General features: G+C 38.6%; 4 protein-coding genes and 1 long non-coding RNA gene across 5 annotated transcripts; 4 read left to right on the top strand and 1 right to left on the bottom strand.

The window, feature by feature from the left end:
- The first annotated feature begins 1,692 nt into the window (after positions 1–1,692).
- On the top strand, positions 1,693–4,092 carry LOC122036399 (putative pentatricopeptide repeat-containing protein At3g11460, mitochondrial). The gene has a single exon (XM_042595695.1). It carries the CDS (start codon positions 1,721–1,723, stop codon positions 3,587–3,589), a length of 1,869 nt encoding a protein of 622 aa, XP_042451629.1. The 5' UTR covers positions 1,693–1,720; the 3' UTR covers positions 3,590–4,092.
- A 741-nt stretch (positions 4,093–4,833) lies between these two features.
- On the top strand, positions 4,834–10,240 carry LOC122036393 (cysteine desulfurase 1, chloroplastic-like). The gene is made up of 10 exons (XM_042595688.1): positions 4,834–5,171; positions 5,389–5,522; positions 6,247–6,406; positions 6,713–6,896; positions 8,360–8,505; positions 8,598–8,670; positions 8,745–8,808; positions 9,172–9,271; positions 9,601–9,759; positions 9,886–10,240. Exons 1-10 carry the CDS (start codon positions 4,905–4,907, stop codon positions 10,054–10,056), a joined length of 1,458 nt encoding a protein of 485 aa, XP_042451622.1. The 5' UTR covers positions 4,834–4,904; the 3' UTR covers positions 10,057–10,240.
- A 180-nt stretch (positions 10,241–10,420) lies between these two features.
- LOC122036394 lies at positions 10,421–11,348 on the bottom strand. The gene is made up of 2 exons (XR_006127374.1): positions 11,095–11,348; positions 10,421–10,815 (listed from the first exon to the last, which is right to left on the bottom strand). It is a non-coding gene; the product is annotated as an uncharacterized LOC122036394 (long non-coding RNA).
- Positions 11,349–11,394: 46 nt separating this feature from the next.
- On the top strand, positions 11,395–14,298 carry LOC122036392 (mitogen-activated protein kinase kinase kinase 7-like). Its single transcript, XM_042595687.1, has 3 exons — positions 11,395–11,762; positions 11,961–13,892; positions 13,972–14,298. The coding sequence occupies exons 2-3, from the start codon at positions 12,035–12,037 to the stop codon at positions 14,127–14,129; spliced, it is 2,016 nt and encodes a 671-aa protein (XP_042451621.1). The 5' UTR covers positions 11,395–11,762; positions 11,961–12,034; the 3' UTR covers positions 14,130–14,298.
- Positions 14,299–20,123: 5,825 nt separating this feature from the next.
- On the top strand, positions 20,124–23,296 carry LOC122036401 (F-box protein SKIP8-like). Its single transcript, XM_042595697.1, has 3 exons — positions 20,124–20,429; positions 22,268–22,464; positions 23,050–23,296. The coding sequence occupies exons 1-3, from the start codon at positions 20,124–20,126 to the stop codon at positions 23,291–23,293; spliced, it is 747 nt and encodes a 248-aa protein (XP_042451631.1). The 3' UTR covers positions 23,294–23,296.
- Positions 23,297–23,744: the final 448 nt, after the last annotated feature.

Below are 23,744 nucleotides of genomic sequence, written 5' to 3'. Positions count from 1 at the left end.
GTACTAAATCCAGCTTCTCGTGCATATTGGTTATAGAACAAATATGCATCTTCTAGTGATGCAAATTCCATTCCAATTTTTGGCTTTCGATCATCTGCAACTTGGGGAATAAATTCTTGATCATCAGCTCTATTTTCTTCCATTTCTGAGCGCCCTCGCATTATATTTGACAATAGATAAATAACTTGACAGAGACACTAAATTCTAAACTTGATGGAACAAATCATACAATTTCTAGAGCAACACAAATTATGAAATTTCTAATGCAAAATAATAGATGCAAACTAACAGTTTTCTAAAACAAAAATCACATAAGCAAAATAATTGGTTTTCCTGCCGATATAAAACAGAAATGTTTAAAAGAAATGTTTAATCTCAAAGAAATTTCACATGTAACAGATTTACATAGTATTATGCCAAACATAATAAAACTAAAATATAGAGTTTATCAATTGCATTAAACTAAAATCAATTGCATAGAGCATTCTCAAACATATTTATCATATGTAACATAAACAAATTTACAACACAAATTATGCCAACAAAATCTCTACAGAAGCAAAATAACACTTCTATATTTAATGTCACAGAAGCAAAATACACATAAATTTAAGTCAAACAATCACAGAAACAATAATTTAAATCTCTACAATTAATATAAATTTTTTATTAACACCACAAATATCACAGAAGCAAAATAACAGAAACAATACAAATGTCAAATAATCTACCGCAGGAAGCAGGACAGATTTTTATCAAATTCATAGGTATGTTTAACAGAAATACACAGAAATGTTTAAAATCCCAAACGATTTTGCTTCGGTAAGGTTGATGTATCAAATTCAAATATTGATTGAAATTATAAAAGTATAGCGAATACTTGAAGAAATTATATCAAGTTTGGAGAATTTTAGGACAACCTGAGAGGATGTTGCGGTGGGGAGGAGAGTCATGAGTTGCAGCGAGAGAGCTCGGCGCGGAGGGAGGCGTCGCGAGAGAGGGAGGCGTCGTGTCGCGGCGAAGGAGCTGCTCGTCGCGAGAGAGGGAGTCGTCGCGGCGAAGGTGGTGCTCGTCGCGCGAGAGGCAGGCGCCGCGGCGAAGGAGGTGGTGCTCGTAACGAGAGAGGAAGGCGTCGCGGAGAAAGAGCTGTAGCTCGACGAGAGAGGGAGGCGGCGAGAGTGAGGGAGGAGCTTCGGCGGAGAAGGGTGAGCAACGGGAAACCCTAGATCGCGGGAGGAGAGGAACGAGTTTTCTCACGAAGCCATTTTAACACAACTTATTTGACGTAGGCGTCCAGGTCAGCGGCGCCGCATCGTTCCGCACCAAACATTCCGCAGGAGAGCACTTCTATATATATATATATATATATATATATATATATATATATATATATATATATAATTTTTTACCAAAAATGATTTAATTCTAAGCTAATATATTTATAAGATTTTTTTTTCAAATAAAATTTACAACTTGAGTTGGGATCTATTTAAATTTTTACCAAATCAAATGTATTCGTTTAATTCATTTGGCGAAAGGCTAGCCTTCAGCAACGAATTAGAATGACACTAATGGTCTGTTTTACCTTGAAGAACTAATTAAAAAAAAATAAATTAAATGGGAGTTAAGAAAAAAATTTCTGTTTACTTTGAGTGTTTACTTTGAACGAATCAATTTGGGCCGATTTTTTATGCAAAATTGAACGGAAGGGCCATGAACCATGCAATCCGTCCCCGCCCACGCCAGCGGCGGCGGCGCCTGCATGTCCGCCGTCGGCCTCCGCCAACTCGCCGCTTCCGGACGCCACCACAAGGCCCTCGCCCTTCTCCGCCACACCCTTCTCTTCGACCCTCATCCGCCCATACCTATTGCCTCCCTCCTCCCCTCCGCCCTTCTCGCCGCCGCCGCCCTCTCCCTTCCCGCCGCCGCCTTCCACCTCCACGCCATCTCCCTCAAGTCCGGGCTCCTTCCCTCCGACGCCTACGTCCTCACCACCGTCGTCACCGCCTACTCTCGCCTCCGCCTCCTTCCCCTCGCCTGCCGCCTCCTCGACGAGCTCCCTGCCGCCGAAATCGCTACCTCCGCCTTCAACGCCCTCATTTCCGGCCACGCCCTCGCATCCTCCCCCTCCCCCGCCGCCCTTGCTACCTTCCGCCGCATGCGACTTGCGGGTGTCCCTTTCGACGATGTCACCTTCCTCGCGCTCCTACCCGCTGCTCCTCCGGCGTCAATTCCGCCGCTCCACGGCGTCGCCTTCAGGTCCTCTCTCGTCTTCGCTCCTTCCGTCTCGAACTGCCTGCTTTCATGCTTCTCCAGAATCGGCGCCGTCGATGTTGCTCGCCAACTGTTCGACGAAATGCCCGACCAACGAAAAGACCTTGTTTCCTGGAACGCCATGATCTCCTGCTATGCCCAGAATGGTCTCGCTCATCAAGTGTTAGCTTTCTACGACAAGATGAAGGAATCTACTTCAGTAGAACCAGACGCCATCACACTCATCTGTGTGCTTTCCTCCTGCGCTAACCTCGGTGCCCACTCCATTGGACGGAGAATAGAAAGTTTCATCAACCAGAAAGATTCATATACTTCCAACACTCACATAAAGAATGCACTTATCAATCTGCATGCCAAGTGTGGAGATTTGGCTCGAGCACGGAAAGTGTTCGATGAAATGCATCAGAGAACCATAGTTTCATGGACAGCAATGATTGCTGGATATGGCATGCATGGACATGGCGATGAAGCACTGTTTCTGTTTGATAAAATGTTGGAGGAGGGAATCAAGCCTGATGAAGTCGTTATGGTTAGTGTGTTGTCAGTTTGTAGTCATGTAGGGATGACCGACAAAGGAATGGAGTACTTCGCTTCCATGAAGACAGTGCATGGTATAATGCCAAGTAGAGAGCACTATGCTTGCATGGTAGACCTTTTGGGTCGTGCTGGCCAGCTGAAGGAGGCTTGGGATTTGATCGTGTCAATGCCGATGGAGCCTGACGGTCCCATTTGGGGCGCATTGTTGGGTGCATGCAAGATTCATAAAAATGTGGAATTGGGAGAGCTTGCTTTTGAGAAAGTCAGTAAGCTTGATCCGACAAATGTTGGTTACTATGTGCTTCTGTCAAACATATACTCGGATGCTGGGAGGTTGGATGGCGTGGCGAGAATTCGGGCTATAATGAAACAAAATGGACTAAAGAAGGACCCTGGATGTAGTTATGTTGATTATAAGGGTAAGGTTCATTTGTTCATGGCCGACGACCATTCTCATCCACAGGCTAATAGGATTTACAAGATGATTCTTCAGTTGGAAGCTATGGTCAAAAATGATAACGGGGTGTATAGAAATAAGACGACGGAAAATTTGCCACTGACAGGTATTCATAGTGAAAAGTTGGCACTTACTTTCGGTCTCCTGAACACTGAATCTGGGGAAGAAATTGTTGTGATCAAGAACTTGAGGGTATGTGAGGACTGCCATCATTTCATGAAGACGGTCTCCCATATTGTTAATCGAAAATTCATTGTGAGGGATGCAAGTCGCTTCCATCATTTTGAAGGAGGGACATGTTCTTGCAAAGATTATTGGTGAAGTTTGCCGGTAGCACTTCTATTGTAGAAATTCCGCATATGCTGCTTCAGCAACCGCATTAAGATATCTAAGATGCAAGTTTAGGAATCTTTCAATTGAATTATTGAACATACTGTGAATCACAAGCTGATGGAAGCATATTTGGTTCTTTACAAATGAGGTTGATGCCATGCCACTAGCACTCAGTTTTATCTGAGGTAAGATCTTTTGTCGATAAATGCTGCATAAGTTGTAGAAGTTATAATGCACCTTGAGTCTCTGATAGCTTAATCTGTTCGAAACTACATGACCGACTACTTGATCTAGATAGCCAACATGTCTCAAAGTTCACAATTTGCTTATACAGTAATCTTACTTCAGGGAAGAAGAATTAGTCGATAGGTAGCTATGTTGTTGTTGAATGAGAGTTATGTGATATTTTGTTCTATTTAATGCATAGCTTAGTGAAAGGCTTTGTAAAGCTATCAACAATTCATTTTTTAATAAAGGTGTGAAGTTTCACATTCATTGAAACACTGTACTATTAGTGTTATTGTGGGTTCTAAATGTTTTATCCCAAACTGTCTTGTTAAAATAGGAGAAAATAGAAAAATGGCTAAAGGAGTTCATATGGTATGGAACATCCTCCTATTAGACAATTAATATAATTACATAATAATAAATAGTTGGATTATAGACTCAAATCTATTTTATTACTGTAAGATGAATTAATATTAGTTTATTTCCTGAAGATAATTGTAATCTCGAAGCATTGTTCCTGAAAAGCCTAAAGATGAGGCTTTATTTTTAATTTTTTTCCCCTACAAAATTTATATTTTGATTTTTTTTTCCTACATGCAAAATTTACAATTTACCCCCTCAAGCTTTGTTGTTCGTTCCCAAATGAAAACTAAAATGGAGCTTTACAAGAAGGGGCAAACTTTTAGGGCCGTAAGATCAAAAGTTTTCTTTGTTAAAAAGGTCCTCCTATTATCAGAATTGTAAAAGGATACCCCTACTTTTTAATCACTTTTAAAATTATTATAGGTTTATTACTCACAATTACTAAATGGGTATTAAAAAAAAATTATAATGACTAAATTAATAAATACATTTTAATATAAAAGTATTTTATATATAATATTTTTAATTTAAATTAAAAAAAATTAAAGTAGCAAAGTCCACTTTTAATGCTCTTTATATGGTCATGCTGTGAGCACTTGATCACCGTCCACGTGCCATATGTGATCGCCTATAAAAACCGGGCCTCATCGCCCGAGCCTTCACGGGACCCCAATACGTTTGTTGACCGACCCATCCTCAACGCAAGAAATCAATGGCGGCCTCGCTCTGCCACTTCCCTCCTGCCGTCTCCTCCTCCTCCTCTCTCTTCGTCGGATCCAAATCCCGATCCCTTCTCCTTGCCGTCTCCCCCTTCAAGCACTTTCCGTCGAAGTCCAGTATCTCCGCCTCCCTCCCGTGGACCAGGAGCTATGCCGTCTCCAACGATGCCGCCGCCTTCTCGGTCGCCTCCCCGTCCGATCTGAGGGAATCGCCTTCTCTGGGGGAAATCACTCGCCCAGACTTCCCCATCCTTCGCCAGGTAGGTGATCGATGTCCAGTCCGTGCTCGAATCATGGCGTCGATTCCTTGTCGTGTTTTGATTAAAGACAAAAAATATCCCTTCTACCATTTATTGCCTGCACTTATGTGGATTTTGTGTTGGATACCATTTGTTTCCGACTATTTTATTTCTGGTTTATCAAATTGGATGTTTACTGAGAGCTAAAGATTCTTTCTTTCCTATCTTACCCTTTTAGGTGGTTAATGGATTCAACCTGGTTTATTTTGACAATGCTGCGACATCTCAGAAGCCTTCATCTGTTATCAAGGCCTTGAGTGAATACTATGAATTGTATAATTCAAATGTTCACCGTGGCGTACACTATTTGAGGTGCTATGCCCTTCTCCATGCCAAATCAATCACAATTAAGGGACAACTTTACCTTTATGCTGATGGGAACTTATCTATTTGTATCTGCACCTTTCCCCGTCTTAGGATTATGAACTAGGTCTGATTAAGTAGTCTAGTCACTCAGTACTTAGGATTATGAACTTATCTCAAATTATTTTTATGGATTCAACAATTCTCTCGTGGTTAGTTAGATAATATTACTGTAGTAGAATAGAACAAAAACAAGTGTTGATGTAGTAGGTTTTCATATATGGATTCACCACAACCTAAATAGGTTTCCATATATGTTGCTTCTTTATTGAATGGTGAAAGAAGCAACATACATATAGTATCATTTGACCTAATTATGATAACCAAGGACTAAGACTGTTATTAATGATTGCTTAGAGGAATATCCATGTTGATGGACCTAAAAAAACCATTAGTAGCTGTACAGAATCTCACCCTATTTGGTAATTTTTTGTATTAAAAGATAACCATGATATTCTTATCTGGATGATGAAGTAAAGATACAGACAATTTTGTGCTAATGTACATATTTCTTGATACAATTTAATGATAACAGACATATTCATCGAAACAATTCAATGACAACAAGTTAAAGTTCATGCTATTTAAACAAGTACTATGATTATCTGTCCTAAGTTTTTATGAGGTTTTTATTGATTTAATGTGTTTGCTTATATGTATGCTGCTGAATTAGTGCAAAGGCAACGGATGCCTATGAAGAAGCGAGAAACAAAGTTGCCAATTTTGTCAATGCAGCAGATCGAAGAGAGATCATATTCACTCGCAATGCTACAGAAGCTATCAATTTAGTAGCCTATTCATGGGGTGCATTAAACTTAAGGCCTGGGGATGAGGTTACGTTCCTATCCATGCTCATGTTGTGTGAAGCTTAACTATTTATGGGTACATTATTTCTTGCTGTGCAGCAACTTTTGATCAGTTGCAAGCACATAACTGTTAGGCAGTTGTTTATTGCCATTCATATTCGTATTTTACTGAAGATTCTACCAGAATCAGTTATATGTGGAAAAAATAAGTTTTTTCACCTGCTCACATTCTCAGCCTTAATATAATTTACTTTTTCTGCTTCTTTCTCCTGTTTAGCTGGTTTGTTGCTCCTCTTTTACCTTATGATCTTTCTGATTCTTGTTTCACTGTAGATAGTACTCACAATAGCTGAGCATCATAGTTCTATCGTTCCTTGGCAAATTGTCGCTAAAAAGACAGGCGCTGTTCTGAAGTATGTTGAATTGACAAAAGAAGTCCCTGACCTTGATCAATTCAAGGGACTCCTTTCAAAGAACACAAAGCTTGTAGTTGCACATCATGTCTCTAATGTACTAGGTAGGTCTTGCTCTAACCGTTTTTATTATTTTTTTTACCCTCTTCCTGGTATTGTATTAGACTCTTTAAAGTTGTTTGTGTATAAGTACATGTATGATGCTAGTCTTTGCACCATTGGGAGTATACCTAATAAATTCTTATTAGATTAATCAAATGCATTTTTGCGAGGACAATAGATCTTAATAATACTTACTGTATGCTATTTTCAAACAATGCTGAGGAAAGTTTAGATTAAGTAAACTTGAAACTAGAATTGTGGTTACAAATATTAGAAGCTAGGAGTTTTAACCTAAGTTGACTAAGACAATTTATCTGAAAAGTAAGTTCACTAATTAAAACAACAACATTTTTAGGAACAAATATCCCTGTAAGGATTTTGGATTATTCAAAAAAAGGTGGATCCGCCACCTCAGCAGTCCCTTAGAGCCGATCCCAGGGTATGAAGGGAGATAAATTCAGATACACAGGCGGGAGATGCATGGTCGGGTGAATTGATTTTGGATTATTCATAGATGAGGATAGATGGATAAAACTATTATTAATAAGTACTTGGATAAGACTGGATGGCTAAAATGGTGAAGTGCTTTTGGAGGATTGTGTGACTGTCTATGCTCCTCAAGCTAAAAGGATTGTTCTATAAGAATGTGATACTACTAGCAATGTTTTATCAGTCTTGATGTTGGATTGTTGAGAATCAATATCTCTACAAGTTAGTGACAATGATGCAAACATTGAGATAGATCCATGTGTGTGTTTATTAGGAAAGACAAAAAAAAAATGTAGCTTAAGATATTATGGACATCGTAGAAGTCAGTCGAGTAAAGTTCCTATTGAGATGTAGAGGAAGAACATAAAAACTTTACATAACATGGAAAACTGATTTAGCAATCTTAGGTATTTTTTGTAACATAATCTTAGTGCACAATGGGATAGGGTCCATATAATTAACTCAAGTAGTCGGGTTTACTTACTTAATTCGATCCTACCTCTCACATTTGAGTGTGCCCTGCCTGTACAGGCAGTGCCCTCACCTCTCACATTTGAGTGGTGGGTCCCACCATTCAAATGTGAGAGGTGAGGGCACTGCCTGTACAGGTAGGTTGAAAATTTCCGGTTTACTAGCTGCTGCTTGTAACTTGTAAATTTCACTGCTGAAAATAATTTAAAATTTTCTAACTGTGTAATTTTGCTTCATGGCATCAGATATGTTTTTGTTTCCTTGACGTCAGGAATGAACACAGACAAACAGATAGTATTTATTTCCTCAATTTTTAAGACTGCACACAAGAAGTTAAGAACCTAAGTGAAAAGAAGAATATATCAGTATGCCTACATGCTCTGCTGCCAAACTAAGTGATTCTTATATCTACGATGTTAGCTGTTCATTTGAGCCTTAATTCTGTGTGTTTCTATGACATATCATAATGTGATATGAGCGAACTTGACTCCAATTACGTTTTCAGGTTCTGTTCTTCCAATTGATGAGATCGTAGACTGGTCACATAAGGTTGGTGCGAAAGTTCTCGTCGATGCTTGTCAGAGTGTTCCTCACATGGTAGTAGATGTACAGAAACTTAATGTTGATTTTCTGGTTGCCTCATCACATAAGGTGTGATTTTTGTTATTATTTGCTATTTTTTTTTGGTATAGTTTATCTCCTGAAAGCACATTATTAGGTCTTAAGTATTAATCATCTTCCAGATGTGTGGGCCTACAGGCGCTGGTTTCTTGTATGGTAAAATTAATCTCTTGTCGTCAATGCCTCCATTTTTAGGTGAAGTGTAATGTTTGCACTACTATATTGCATCTTCGGATTCTACTTTCTTGGCTAACACACTTTTCGGGCAGGTGGTGGTGAAATGATAACTGATGTGTTTCAAGATTATTCAACCTATGCCGAGCCACCTTCCAGGTCAGGATTAGTTTCCTCTTCTTTTAGACGAGATATTATCGATAAATTGATCAGGAGAAGTGGCTTCATCAATTGATGCAGATTGGTTTTCATCCAAGTCCTAAATAGTCAATTTAAAGATTGTGAAATTTTTGGGGAATAGTATTTACAAGTTATTCTTTTTAATTAAATCAATTTGTCAATTAAGGATGGATAGAAGGCTTATCTTAATTATATTCAATAATATAATTAAGGTGCTTTATCTTATTTAATATACTTAAATGATGTTTGGATGCGTTGTTTCGAAAGCGTATTTAATATACTTAAATGATGTTTGGATGCCTTGTTCATAGTTGCTGATATAATTGAGCTTTGCTTAGGCAGATTTGAAGCTGGAACTCCTGCTATTGCAGAAGCTATTGGTTTGGGGGCAGCAATTGATTATTTGTCGAGCATTGGAATGGAAAAGATCCATAATTATGAGGTCCATTTTTAACTTGCTAATTCTTTTCATCTTGGTGTACCATAGAAAGTGCAGAACCATCTTAGTTTTTACATAGCAAAATGATTTATCGATTGTTCATGTTGTGGATTGCTTTCTTTTTAACTAGAGATGTATATGCCAATTAGTAGCATGTTATGTATCTACTTAAGTTAAGATTCAAGATTTATGGTGTCTGAGCTAGTTACAGTTGGACTACCATTTAATTTGACCGCTAAGGTCTGTTCAGAAGATGTTCTATAGTGCTTGTCTGTAGAGAATTTTCTCGAACGCTCGTTGTTAATGCCACCTCTTTAACTCATCCTTTGCAGAAAAAACTGTCAGAATATCTATACTATCAACTTAGTAGTGTACCCAACATTCACATCTATGGTCCTGCTCCTTCAGATACAGTTCATCGAGCTGCTCTTTGCGCATTTAATGTTGATAACATCCATCCAACGGATATCGCGACATTCCTTGATGAACAGGTAACCAAACAACTTGGATCTGCAAAGTAAAGGTGGATACATGTTTGAGACTAAGTTTAATTGGTAAAAAAAAGGACACGTATTATTATTGTATACACTAACAAACACACATTATTTATCTTTCAGCATGGAGTGGCTGTTCGTTCAGGACACCATTGTGCTCAGCCTCTACACCGAGCCTTAGGTGTCAATGCGAGTGCGCGGGCTAGTCTTTACTTTTATAACACAAAAGAAGAAGTGGACACCTTCATTCAAGCACTTAAAGATACTATCGAGTTTTTCACCACTGCTGCGTAAGTTACCCTTAGATGCATCAAGCTCCTATGTACTTGTAAATGCTAGCTTTAGCTCTATGTATACTAAGTTTCTGTTAAAACTAGAGGAAGTAGATTACCTTTAGATGCAATTTTTATTTCCTCTAAAATAAAGTTGCAAATGCATTTGTACTCTTTTACATGAAACAATAATCCTTTTCTATTCATGACATAGGAAACTCAGGCCAAATTTGTGCCTTTTTTTGTATGAAAGCAGGTAGGAGTTGAACTGATAAGTTTGGTTTGTTGAAGATCTAGATATGGTTAGTCGATTGAGATAAAATTATGTACACCGTTAGAATTAGGCATTGTCCAAGTAATGAATAGAAGACAAAAGGCACTTTCTATTCTATGGCCAAAGTATGAAATAACTAAATTCAGCAGGCTTGTTTCTAACTATTTCAAGTCGTGCCTAACTTGGTTGGGAGATGTTGTCCAACACCACTCTAAATTCCATACATGAACCCACACATCACCTAAACACAAAAAGTGCAACCCTCCCCCCTCTCACAAGGGATATGAACTTAGAAGAGTTTGTAGGGGGAGGAGGCAACCAGGGGTGGATTCAGGTAGGTCAGCACCAGTGCCACTAGCATCAGCACATAGGCAATCCCTTGGTCAATCGATGTCTCTGCACAATGCCCACAGCAGCATGATCGTCCCTTCAAAGGATCAGCTAATGCCACTCAAACAATTGATCAAGATCATGTTGCCCCTCAAATAATTACCTCCTTGATCAACACTTGCAAAATGAAAAAGGTAAATCAAGCGTGGAAATTTAGGTAATACCGAAGCCCAAAGATAAAATTTCTAGAAAAAAAAGCAGCAGAAAATTGAAGGGGGAAAGCACGATGGAGTTGTGCCTAATCTAGATCTCAGCGTCAAAACCCAAAATGTTTGAAACCTGAAGTAGGAAGAACAACTGCACAACGCGCAAGATCAGAATCAGAAAGAGCAGATCGTTGGGGTTCCGCAACCATCGACCGAGAAGCAAATGCAAGGGCAAGAAAAAACAACTCACCGTCGCTGGCGGGGGAGGGGGCGGGAGCGTTGGCGGCCGCCGAGAGAAACCTTGAAGGCATCTCCTCCGGAATCTCCCTCCGGCCTCTTCTCCCTCGTTCCTCTCCGACGCGGCCAGTGCGGGACTGCGGGTCGGGTTTCATTATTTATAGCGTTTTCGACATCGAAATAACGGACCGTGACGGCGAAGAAAACGGCACGCCATCGCAGGCGCTTCCGCCTCTCCGCGCTCCGCGGGCCGCTCCCCGCTCGGACCGCCGGCCCGAGCCGACTGAGCCGCTCTATCGATAACCAAACTGCCAACGGAGAATCAACGAGAACACCAAAAACCAACACCGCCTCAACTATTTTCGATCATTTCTTGCCATTAAAATTTCATGAAAAAAAAACCAGTAAATTTTCCCCCCCAAAGTTTTGATCTTTTTTAGGCGGTGCATAGTTGTCGACGGCGTGCTGATGTTTATTTTTAGAGCCTCGGAACTCGATTTTTCTATCAATATTTCGATCGAGAAATCGAAGATAATTTAGCTGGAAAAATGCGTATAAACCGATCCCAAATTATACACTCCACCAGATTCTATTCTTCGTCTCCATCTCCATTTTTAGCCCTCTGTCAATCAATGCCTCTGATGGATTCTTGATTTCCAATCGCAGGCTTCTGACGTTACAGTACGTTCCTCGCCTCAGATTCAATCTGTTTTTTTTTTCTTTGAATCGAAATGCCATTACAGTGTTTTTGTGAATTCTCGAAGGAAATTTTACGGTGGGAAGGGGGAAGAACATGATTCCTCCCATTCCCCCACCCCACCCCCCTTTTTTTTAGGTTTTATTTTTGATCTTCTCTCGTCTCGTACCTCCTTGAAACAGTGAAAGACGAGTAGCAATTTGTCGGAGGCGGAAGAAATCGATCTTCCATCTCCACCCCGCCACTCGATTCGCCGATGGAGCAGTTCCGGCTGGCCGGAGAAGCTCTGGGCAGCATCAAGGCGTTGATGGTGTTCCAGGACGAGACCAGCGTCAACCAACGCCAGTGCATCCTTCTCGTCGACGCCTTCGACCTCGCCTTCCGGAGCGTGGCGCAGGAGATGCGGATCCGCCTGAGGTTCGACGAGAAGCTCACCAAGTGGAAGGCCCTCGAGCACCCTCTCCGCGAGCTCCACCGGATATTCCGGGAGGGGGAGCAGTACGTCCGGCAATGCCTGGAGCCGAGAGACTGGTGGGGGAAGGCCATGGCCCTAAACCAGAACACCGAATGCATAGACGTCCACCTCCACGACCTCCTCTGGTGCCTCTTCGTGGTCATCGAAGCCATCGAGAACGTCGGCGAGATCACCGGCACCGACCATGAAGACCTCAACAAGAAGAAGCTGGTGCTCTCCAAAAAGTACGAAAGGGAATGGATGGACCCGAAACTCTTCCAGCTCAAGTTCGGGAAGCTCTACTTGGCTTCTCAAGATCTATGCAGTAGAATCGATGCAGCATGGAAGGAAGATCGATGGATGCTATCAGAAACCATAGCCGAGAAGAGAAGGCCAGGGTCGTCCAAGCCCTTGTCGAAGCACGAAAGCCGGCTCGCCGACGTCCTCGTCTCGCCGAAAGGGAAGCTCTTTCCTTGCTCGGTGCTCACCGGATCGAGCGACTACCAATTGAGGAGGAAGTTTGGCCCTGCAAACAGCTACAAGGAAGTGCAGTGGCTGGGGGAGAGCTTTGCAGTGAAGCATGTCATCCGGGAGATTGAGCCGTTGATGCCCGAGATTGCTCTCCTGTCTTCGATCTCGCACCCGAATGTGGTGCACTACTTGTACTCCTTCGCCGACGAGGAGAAGAAGGAGTGCTTCGTGGTGATGGAGCTGATGAGCAAGGATCTCTCGACCTACACGAAAGAAGTTAGCTCCGCGCGACGGAAGCCCCCCTTCGCCTTGTTGGTGGCAGTCGATACGATGATTCAGATTGCGAGAGGAATGGAGTATCTTCACTCGAAGAACATCTACCATGGCGAGCTGAACCCCTCGAACATATTGGTCAGGCCGAGGATTGCTTCGCCGGATGGAAATTTGCATGTCAAGGTTTCTGGTTTCGGGTTGGCGCCTATAAAGAATTTCAAATCTTCATCCAATCAAGTGAGCGCGGTGAACCCATGCACTTGGTATGCCCCGGAAGTTCTGTTAGAGATGGAGAGGTCCGGCGGCGATGGCATTGGCATCTCCAAGTGCACCGACAAGGCCGATGTGTACAGCTTCGCGATGATTAGCTTCGAGCTATTGACAGGGAAAGTTCCCTTCGAAGACAATCGTCTACAAGGAGACAAGACGAGCAAGAACATAAGAGTCGGGGAGAGACCCCTGTTTCCTTTTCCACTCCCCAAGTACCTGACCGACCTAACAAGGAGGTGTTGGCACACTGATCCGTCTCAACGACCAAGCTTCTCTTCCATTTGTAGGATTCTCCGGTACACGAAACGGTTCTTGATCATGAACCCGGACCACAGCCAGCCGAACGCACCGGTGCCTCCCATGGACTACTACGACATCGAGATGAGTCTGTCGCGGAGATTTGTGAATTCGGGTGTCTCCGAAATCCCCTTTCAGATGTATGCCTACCGGGTTATCGAAAGGGAGAAACTCACCTCCCATTTTCGGGAGAGGAACTCAGATTCAGGGAGTGAAGGAACTGCCTCATTGTGCAGTGATGAGAGCGCCGGTTCTGCTCCTTTGGACTCGGTTAAATCCGCACCCTTCGCTTGTGAAACTAACAGGACTCCAACAAGGAGAACCAATGGCATGTTCAATAAGCTACAAGGTAAACCGACTGGTCGAGTGTGCTTGTTCTTTTAAAACTCTTCCTTCCTTACATGCTCAGCATTGTGCTATCCCTGCAGGCCAGCAGCAACAGAGAGCGAGGTCCTTGATGCAGTCGCAACTCGCATCGCCACGGCGGAGTCTGAGGTCGAACTCTGAGAAAGTGCAGAAAACTCTGATGAGCTCAAGGAGGAGGATGGCCGGGCATGCTTATGTTTCTGATTCAGAGCTGACATGAAGCCACAGCCCGACTGACTTTCATTGAGGCAAAGGAGGGAGGGGTGTGCTTTTGAATTGTAAAATGAGGTGAGAACTTAAAAGTGCCCACACACTTGCAGTGGTTTATTTCTTAAGAAATGTCTGTGTTGCACTTTCGATCGTAGTAAAAGATTGATTCCTTCCTAGTCCGTTTTAGATTATCTGAATTGGGATAAATTATAAAGTTAATTTACAGTAGTTAGAAGATAGGGAAAAAAACATTCTTTGAGGGTACGTGTTAGTAAAAAATTAATGTCTATTTTATTATAATAAATCTGTTATCTTCTAGTCAACTGAATATTTCATGAAGGTCTGTTTTGCACTTTCGAGCACAATACTTTTAAGTAAATTGTATGATTTTCAAGTTAAATAAGAAATTTATATTTAATTTTGAATTTCTAAGCGATGGACGAGAATATAAGTAATTATAGTTGTTCTAGATCGAATTACGGACGACATAAGCTTGTATAGATTTGCATAGTTTATTAACCACATCACATTAATTTTAAAAATTTTCTAAAATGGGTTTTAATTATATAGATGATTAATAATTTTTTAAAAAATTATATATATAAAATTATGTCATGCTATACTCAAGGTTCTAAAATTCGCTAGGCGCTAGTCGGGCGGCAGACCAGTGCCTAGCGCCTAGGCAGGGACTAGGTGCCGCTAGGCGGATTCCTCGGTATCCCTTGTTTTATGTGGACTATGAACAATGTTATATGTAAATCTAAATGTTGTCTTAAACAATTTCATAGCAATGAAAATCAAACTATGTATGCTGAAATAAATACATACTTTCCAATACCAAAAAATGAACATGCAGTAAGTTATCATAATCATATAGTAAACAGTAGAACATTGGAAAATAGTAGCAATAGTTCAATTCAAGATTACAATACATTGTGAACTAGTAACCACTAAGCAAAATATAATTGGTAAATAACATAAATCATGTCTTAACAAAATGAGTTCAAAATTACACAACTAATAATATCTCATAGACTCATATTTATTCTGCTTCTTCTTCTCCATAATTTTCAATAACTTGTTCTTCATCGGACACAAACTCAATATCATTATTGTGATCATCGTCTTCTTCTTCGGATTCAAAATCATCTTCATGGAGTTCTCTCACTCTGGAGCTTCTTCGGGGTTGTAGATTTTCATCTGCTCCACTTGCTTCATCAACCATTTGCCAAGTGAGCCCGGAACCTAGTTCAACTTCATCATCTTCCCCACCATCCACAATCCAACCTTGTGCATTTGAAGCATCTTTTGCAAGAAGGACATCAATATTTCTTTCTTTTTCTCTTTTTTGTTTGTTCAACAATCTAGCATTAAATTGGACAAATACTAGATTGTTCAACCTGTTGGCATCCAACCTATTTCTTTTCTTTGTGTGAATCTAAAAAAACAGAGAAAGTAAATACTATAGTTAGTACCTGAATATACAGTATAGACATTAAAAATTATAACTAATTTAATTAAAGAGCGAAAGTTTAAAACTTACTCCTTCAAATGTACTCCAATTTCTTTCACACCCAGATGAACTTGTAGTTAATGAAAGTATCCTCAATGTCACCCTTAGCAAGTTAGGTGTGTGAGCACCGTATGTACTCCACCATGCACATGGATCAAATGTATCATCATTTTTTTCACATGCTTTTGCTGCCAATGTTTTTCCAAATAACCCAATCTTATTTCTATATTTTGGAAATTCCTTGTTAATAATTGTATCTTGTAAATCTAACTCATTGGCATGCAAAGTTTCCATGCATTCAAAAATCCCCATCGCGACCTCCTCATAAAGAGCAATCGAACTATCTTTGTAGTAAAAATAAGGATTCAACAAAAATGCAGTGGTATGCAATGATGTATCAAGTCTATCCTTCATTTTTGACTCAATAATGACTATGATAGGCTGATAATTTGATTCCACGTTATTCAGAGCCACCTTGATATCTTCTTTAGCTTGAAGAAGCTCCCCATATAGAAACCCCATCGATGACTTTCTATCTCCATCTACCGATCGAAGAACTCTTACCAAAGGAGCAAATATTTTCAAACAAAGCGTTACACCATTCCAAAAACTCATGCTCATCACTGTAGAGTAAGCCAATTTTCCTTTGTTTGTTTTTGACCATTTACATTTCTCCCACATATCACTTGTAAACATGACCCTTAAACTAGCTTTTTTTCAATCAAACTTTGCAATGTGAGGAAATTTGATGCAAACCTGGTAACTCCTGGTCGGACTATGTCTCTCTTCTTCGTGAAACTTCTCATCAATGATAAAGTCTTATGGTGAGCATAGATGAAAATGGTAAAAGCCTTGGACTGCTCAATCACCTTTTTATATCGTGGAAGTTTGCCAATACTTTCAAGCATAAGATTAATAGTGTGAGTTGCACATGAACTCCAAAAGATCCCGGGTCGTTTTTCTCTCATCAATTTAGCTGCAGCCATATTGTTGGTGGCATTGTCTGTAACAATCTGAACAATATTCTGAGCTCCTACTTGTTCAACACACTTGTCAACATACTCAAAAATAAGTTCAGCTGTATGTGCCTCTTCTGAAGATTCCTTAGACTCTAAAAATGTAGTACCCTCCTTGCAATTAACACACAAATTTAATATGCTTCTTCTTTTTCTATCACTCCATGCATCTGTCATGATCGAGCATCCATTCTTTGCTCATTCTTCTTCATGTTTCTTCAGCAATTGTTTTGTTCATTCAACTTCGGCTTTCAATAGTGGCTCCCTAAGTTGATATTGAGTTGGAGGCTTGAATCCTGGTCCAAATTGACCCACTGCCTCCATTAGTTGGTTAAAGCTATCATTATCAACAGCATTGAATGAGATTCCATTTTCATAAACCCATCTCCCAACATATTGTTGAACTTGTTGAGTTCTCTCTTTGAAAAGAGCCTCATTTATATTTTTTTGCCGAATCACTTTACTTCCAATAGAGCCTGCATTTTCTGGAGCAATTGCCGATGCATATCTATCCATGGGGCCAAGTGGAAGAGGTTTTTTAACTCCATCCATCCCTTCAATTTCAAGACCTTCTTCTTCATCTACGGAAATAGCCACCTCTGCTCTACAACTTTGTTCTTCCATTATTTTGTTCTTCTTTCTGTTCCTCCCTTCTAAAATAGCCTGTTTGCACTTATTTTTATCTTCTTCAGATGCTTTTCGACAACCCGATACATTTCCAGGTATATTTCCAATGTGCTCCTTTATCCTATACACTCCTCCTGACATTGCTTTTCCACATAACTTACATTTAATTTTGCCGAGGTTCTTAGGATCAATCAATATTCCAAACTCCCATCCGATGTCATTTGATTTTCTTCTAAGAATTCCAGATTCGGGTTGAGTGACAGATGCTGTCGAAGATGGATTGCTTGCCATTGATAATAGATAATCTGAAGGAAAAAAAATCATATATAACAAGACATAATATGATAATAAAATTTAATTATACTATACCATACAAATATACAATACAAAATAATGAAACTATGAAATATAACATTAAGTCATTAACAAGTCTGAGAATATTTTTTTATATATCTTAATCTAATTAATAAAATTTATTAGATATTTGTTTAAATAAATTTAATTTTAAATAAATTTAATTTTTTATATTATTAAATCTGTTATATACTTATATATAAATTAATAATATTTATTAGAATTTTTAAAATTTTAATTTAATTTTCATATTTTTAAAACTGATTTATATAAATTAATAATATTTATTAGAGTTTTTAAAATTTTTAATAATTAATATTTATAAATCCGATTAATATACATTTATAATATATAAAATTTCTAAATATGATTTATATAAATTAATAATATTTATTAAAAATTTTAAAATTTTAATATAATTTTAATATGTATAAATCCGATTAATATAAATTTATAATATATAAAATTTATAATTTATAAATAATTAAATATGATTTATTAATTTATTAATATGTATTATATGTTTTTTAATTTTAAATATTTTTATATTTTTAAATCTGATAAAGTGATAAATGGTTATTAGAATTTTATATATAATTTTATATATTTAAATTTGTTTTATATAAATTAATAATATTTATTATAAAAAAGATAAATTTTAAATATATTTAATTGGGATCTTAATTTTATTAGGGTTTATGAACTCAACCTTATTAAAATTATCCCCGTTAGGAGTTAGGAATTGTTTTAATTTATTAAATCTAAAAACAATAAAAAAAAATAAAAAACTAAAACCGCGTCTCTTTCGCGAGTCTTGCGACTCGCGCGACGGTGCGGACGGCGGACGACACGGGGTGCCACCGGCGGCTTGCGGGTAGCGTCGCGCGGAAAGCTTTTGGCACAGCCAGAAGCATCGCGACTCTACCGGCGTTGCTCGAAGCAACGCCGGATTTCGCCGAACGCGTCCGGCGAAGCTTCCGGCAGCGTCTGACACTTGCGATGCATCCGGTGTTGCCGCGACGAAGATTTGAGAAACAAAAAACGGGCGATGAAACAAAAATGAACGGAAACAAAAATTTGCCAAAAGCAACGCGATCAGGGAGCGATCAGGGTTCAGGGAAGACGAACAGCCGGGGCGATGAAACAAACGAACGCCTACAAACGCCTGACAAATACCTACAAATCGGATTTATAATGCCTTAAAAAGCTTGGCCCGCCGAGCCCGCCGAACCCGCCGAAGCCCGCCGAAGCCCGCGGAGGTTTCCGGCGCGGCATCCTGCCGCACAGCGCCTAGGCGACCGCCTAGGGTGTAATTTCGAACACTGGCTATACTCTCCGAGATACTCCGTCCATAACTCTCAGGTATATTTGGTTAGGGGTTATCTTGATAATTTTAGTTATTCATCTAAAGTTATTAACGAAAATATTGTTTGGTTTAAGTAATCGAAAAAAGGGCATGCAAATCCGGAATCGAAAAACCTCATAAAATTAAGATTTTTCTTGATTCCGGAGTTAACAAATTTTTTTTACCTAAAATACCCTCGAATAAGAGGAAAATATGATAAAAAAGAAAATATAAAGAAAAAAATAAAATAAAAAACTTTTAAAAAAAATTAAAAACCTAAATTTTTTTAAAAAAATAGAAAAAACATAAAAACAAATAAAAATGGGAAAAAAAGAAAAATAGAAAAAAATGTAAAAAAAATTTAAAAATTAAAAAACATAAAAAATGTAAAAAAAAAATAGAAAAAAAATTAAAACATGAAAATAGAAAAAATAGGAAAAAAGGTAAAAAAATAAAAAAAACTTTAATTTTTTTTAAAGAAAAAAGAAATGAAATAAAAAAAAAAATAAAAAACACATAAAAATAAAGAAAAACATAAAAAAGAAAAAAGATGGTTAGTTTTGTAACTAAGGGTAATATAGTAAAATATTAAACTAGGTTATTCATTAAAATATTTAAATAAATAAGTTTTTGTTGCATTATCTAGGTTGAACCAAACAACATTTGATTATGTTTTATTCTTCATAACCTTAGTTATATGATTACTTGATAATCACATAACTAAGATTATACATGATAATTTAAACTAAACACATGAGATATTTGGACGTCCGGATCAAATGATTTTCAATATCAAGATGAATCCTATAACAGTTAAACAGATTGTTTATATATAAACTTCAATCCTCAAACTCAAATAAAAAAAAACTCTAATATATAAATTTCAATTTCAATGGATTAAGAAAAAAAATGAGTTACTCTCAACAGAAAAAGTCATAGTAAAAATTTTAACATAAAAATCTTATCAAAACAAATATCCTAAAATATTATAAAAATAAAAATTATTAAAAATAGTGAAAATATATCGAGAGATTCCGATAAAAAGTTGAAACAGTTATTTTAGTCCGAATCTTAGGCATTACGGATTCCTCGTATGATAAATATTTCAGAATCTCATTCTGAATTCCGAATTAAAAGTCAGGCGCTTAGATGGACGCGGCCGACCCCTTCTCCCTCCGCTCGTGTTTAATCGCCGCCGGAGCCACCTCTCTGTGCTGCCTCTGCGCCGCTTGGGTGCTCCGGTTGCGCGCTGGGTGGAAGGAGAAGCAGCGCATGGAGGTGGGCGAAAAGGTTGCGGAGGCAGGCGGGTCGATGATTGAGCAGCTGGCGCCGGATATCACCACGCACGCGCTCAGCTACCTCGACTATGCCAGTCTTTGCCGGTTCTCTATGACAAACTCCGTGATGAGGAAGGCTGCCAACGACGATGTCGCCTGGAAGGCCCTCTATTACAAGGTTTGCGCCCTGCCTTCTTGATCGACTTTGCTAAAGACAATAAGTGTTAACCAGGTACAAGATTATAGTTTTAGTACAGGGGACCAATGCCCGGTGGTCGTTAGTATAATAGTCCTAAAGTAGCGAAATTCCTTGTCGGGTAAGTTTTGACCTGCACGAAAGGTATAATAGGCATGTTTGTGAAGATGCAAACTACCCACATTTGGATAGAAAGACCCCCCTATGAAGCTTTGCTGTTTCTTGCACACTTTGATGGAAGGCAAAAAAAGGTTGGGGAGGGGGGAGGGAGAGTCATTAATTAGTGAGATACCACTCAGGAAGAAATAGAATTCTAATCTTTTGTTAGAACCTACGAGCCAAGATATGGTTTGTATGGGGCGCTCCTCCAATGCACTAAACCAAAATGTGTTATACTAGATGATATCATGCAGAGAACTCAATTGGTTACTACTCCCTGGTGGAAGATTTTGCATTTCAATGTTCTTTCTTTCCCGGTGGGAGAATACTAATTTGATGAAAAGTTTAGGAGTAAGCATTGAATTGTTGATTTCTAAATTTCTTGTGTGTCGTGGATTGTTTGTATGTTTTTGACATTTTCATTCACCCCGACTTTTGGGTTTGGGTATATGGATGTTATCCCTCCATTGATACTTACATCTTCTGCTCTAATCAATTCACCTTGTACTATAGAATTAATTGGCTTTTTTTGGTCATGTCCATGTGATTTCAAAAGCGTCTGCCAAAGGTTGTGGAATATTTCTCATAGATGTTAGTATTTTTCTTTATTCTTCATCCTATCGAGTGATGATAATTATTCATCATAGCAATTGTATCCCTACTGCCTAAATTTCAACCATCAATTTTAGTTTATCCTCTGATTGATTTCTCCTTGTTCATATCGTTATCGAACTTTATAGTAGTAAAAATGAGCTTTTTACCAAGTTATAAGTTCCATGGATGATGTATCTTTATGTGTTGATGCAAATGTTTGAGCCCGCTAATTGTAGCAAATCAGTTTTTGGTAGTTACACTTAACAGTAGGTTATACCTATATTTGTTACATAGTTTAGCTCAAACCGGCAAGGAATTTTACTTTTCTCATCCATATTATTCTATAGCTTTGATTGTGCAGGTCGATTGTGTCTTGGTAATAGTCATGAAAACCAACAGAGAATCAGCACTGATCTCGCAATTGAGAAGGAAAATATCAATATAGAAACTTTTATTCTAGCTTTAACGAATAGAATAATAGTATGATTGCTGCGTTTATAAATTTCACTAACTTGGTCTCGTCAAAACTTCAACAAAATGAGACTAGATGCACTAGAAAAAATAGATATAATACAAATAGAAAAAGAAATGAAATTGCTCTGTAGACTCGAGCTGAATTCTTTGCATTAGTTTCAGTATTTTTTTCTCAGCGTTTAATATTTTCCAGACTTTTCTTCTTCTTTGATAAGCCCACCTCTTCAAGAAATACTATCAAGGAGTCATGTTAATCTTGTGCTTAGAGTGATTATGTCAACTTGGGCATTGACATGGCTATGATGCATATTGATACTTGTTTGTCATTATTATTTCCCTGAAAATATTCTACTCATCGTGTACCTGTTACGATCGGTTTGTTATCATTTGAGTACTCCATTTGGTTTCTGTTTGTGAGCAATATATGATTTCTTGCTGAATTGCATCACTAGTTAGTCACTCTGTCCTATTTGGTTCAAGTCCTGCATGAAACATACAAATTGAGCCAGTTGATATCGACATCTCCCAGTTTCTTTTTCTAAGTCCAGTCTTGTAGGACTTATCGATTCATTATAGCATTACTTTGCTTGTAGGACTTCAATGTTGAACAAGAAATCGTTACTCCGACAAATGGATGGAAGGCTTGCTATGCTGTCACAAAAGCTATTATGGATGTGAATGCAAGATTCTACAATATAACCAGAGTGGGCTCGCTTCAGGAAATGAGTTGTCTATGGTTGAATGCGAACCATGTAAAATGCATATTTGAGCCTGGAGGAGTATTCACAGGGTACGCCACCAAAACCTTTACTCTGTCAATTTTTCGCTAGAAAAACTTTATAGTAAGTTAAGATACAACATGATTTCAAACTTTGATCGAGAAATATATAGTGTCCATAAAAACAATATTGATCAGATCAGGAATGATAGGCAAGGGGAGTGATGGAGGTGCATATAGATCATGATGGATTCCCTTGTATGAATTCAGTCCTTTTCTTGGCTTTTCGATTGGGTGTTGGTTGATTTCTTGCCATTGTTAACTCTGTTAGTTAAAAGGTTGGTGTCGAAATTTATCCTTTAATTAATCTCATATGAAAAACACTTGCTACCTGCATTGCAAATGCCATTTAAGTTCGTTAACAATCTGCATTTCATAATGGAAATCGACTATAGTTTTATATTAACTGAATGCAGATTGTTTGAGCTGCTCGCACTAGAGTTCTTCCTCATTTCCTTCAAGTTCTAATGAAAAACTCTTTGCGTTAGTTAGCATCACCTCTATTGCCTGTTCATTTGAAAAAACAATAATTGTAAATGCATGTTTCCTTATTCAAACATGTTAAGGTAACTAATCATTCTTTGGTTGGATTTTCAGGTACGACGCGGTAATGGATAGATGGGATTTGATAATCAACTGGGGGAGTCTAGATGGTGTTAGACGACCGATTGATGTCCGAATAAAGAATGTGAGAGCTCGTATTCTCGAAGACGAGGCATGGGTCACCTTGGACACTTACACGAACTGGAACTTTGTGACGTTCCGCGAGACCAATGTGTATGAGTTCCACAACGGCCAGAGGTTCATCGTTCATCATTCATCAATCATCTCATCTCAGTAATGATGCAAGAAGATCGACAGAACAAATTTGGCTGAAGCCCATCGAAAAAGCAATACATTGGCACAAGGAGGCTAGAACTCATCCTTCTCTTTTCATTTCACATAACTATATATACAATGTTTTATACTTCGCCCTACATTTTAGGTTCGATAGTTTGTATTTTGGAACAAAGCTTGATTGTTGAATATAGATCTTGATCACGAAATCTTGGAATAGAACTTACATCCATGGTTGTTCGACAATGGTCGCCAAAGTTATAATTGCCATTCATGTTTTGATAATCTTATCAAATTTTTTTAGTCACATTTTGACAAGGCATCGAGATAATAGTTTTATAATTATTAATTTATGGAAACGTTTAACGATTTAAAAAATGCATTTAATATATGTTTTCTATCTTTATTACTTTTCCTAAAAAATTTATGATCCTGTTCAGAATTTGAGTCGGATA

Source organism: Zingiber officinale, unplaced genomic scaffold, assembly GCF_018446385.1.
Source record: "Zingiber officinale cultivar Zhangliang unplaced genomic scaffold, Zo_v1.1 ctg150, whole genome shotgun sequence".
Taxonomy (NCBI): domain Eukaryota; kingdom Viridiplantae; phylum Streptophyta; class Magnoliopsida; order Zingiberales; family Zingiberaceae; genus Zingiber; species Zingiber officinale.
This window is presented reverse-complemented; position numbering and strand designations above follow the sequence as displayed.

Excerpts from the sequence above, each read along its gene's own strand:
- LOC122036392 (XM_042595687.1), top strand. The coding sequence starts at position 12,035 with ATGGAGCAGTTCCGGCTGGCCGGAGAAGCTCTGGGCAGCATCAAGGCG. Across the intron at positions 13,893-13,971 it reads CATGTTCAATAAGCTACAAG|GCCAGCAGCAACAGAGAGCG; the intron begins GTAAACCGACTG and ends CTATCCCTGCAG.
- LOC122036399 (XM_042595695.1), top strand. The coding sequence starts at position 1,721 with ATGCAATCCGTCCCCGCCCACGCCAGCGGCGGCGGCGCCTGCATGTCC.
- LOC122036401 (XM_042595697.1), top strand. The coding sequence starts at position 20,124 with ATGGACGCGGCCGACCCCTTCTCCCTCCGCTCGTGTTTAATCGCCGCC. Across the intron at positions 20,430-22,267 it reads GGAAGGCCCTCTATTACAAG|GACTTCAATGTTGAACAAGA; the intron begins GTTTGCGCCCTG and ends CTTTGCTTGTAG. Across the intron at positions 22,465-23,049 it reads CCTGGAGGAGTATTCACAGG|GTACGACGCGGTAATGGATA; the intron begins GTACGCCACCAA and ends TTGGATTTTCAG.
- LOC122036393 (XM_042595688.1), top strand. The coding sequence starts at position 4,905 with ATGGCGGCCTCGCTCTGCCACTTCCCTCCTGCCGTCTCCTCCTCCTCC. Across the intron at positions 5,523-6,246 it reads CGTGGCGTACACTATTTGAG|TGCAAAGGCAACGGATGCCT; the intron begins GTGCTATGCCCT and ends CTGCTGAATTAG. Across the intron at positions 8,671-8,744 it reads GTCAATGCCTCCATTTTTAG|GTGGTGGTGAAATGATAACT; the intron begins GTGAAGTGTAAT and ends CTTTTCGGGCAG.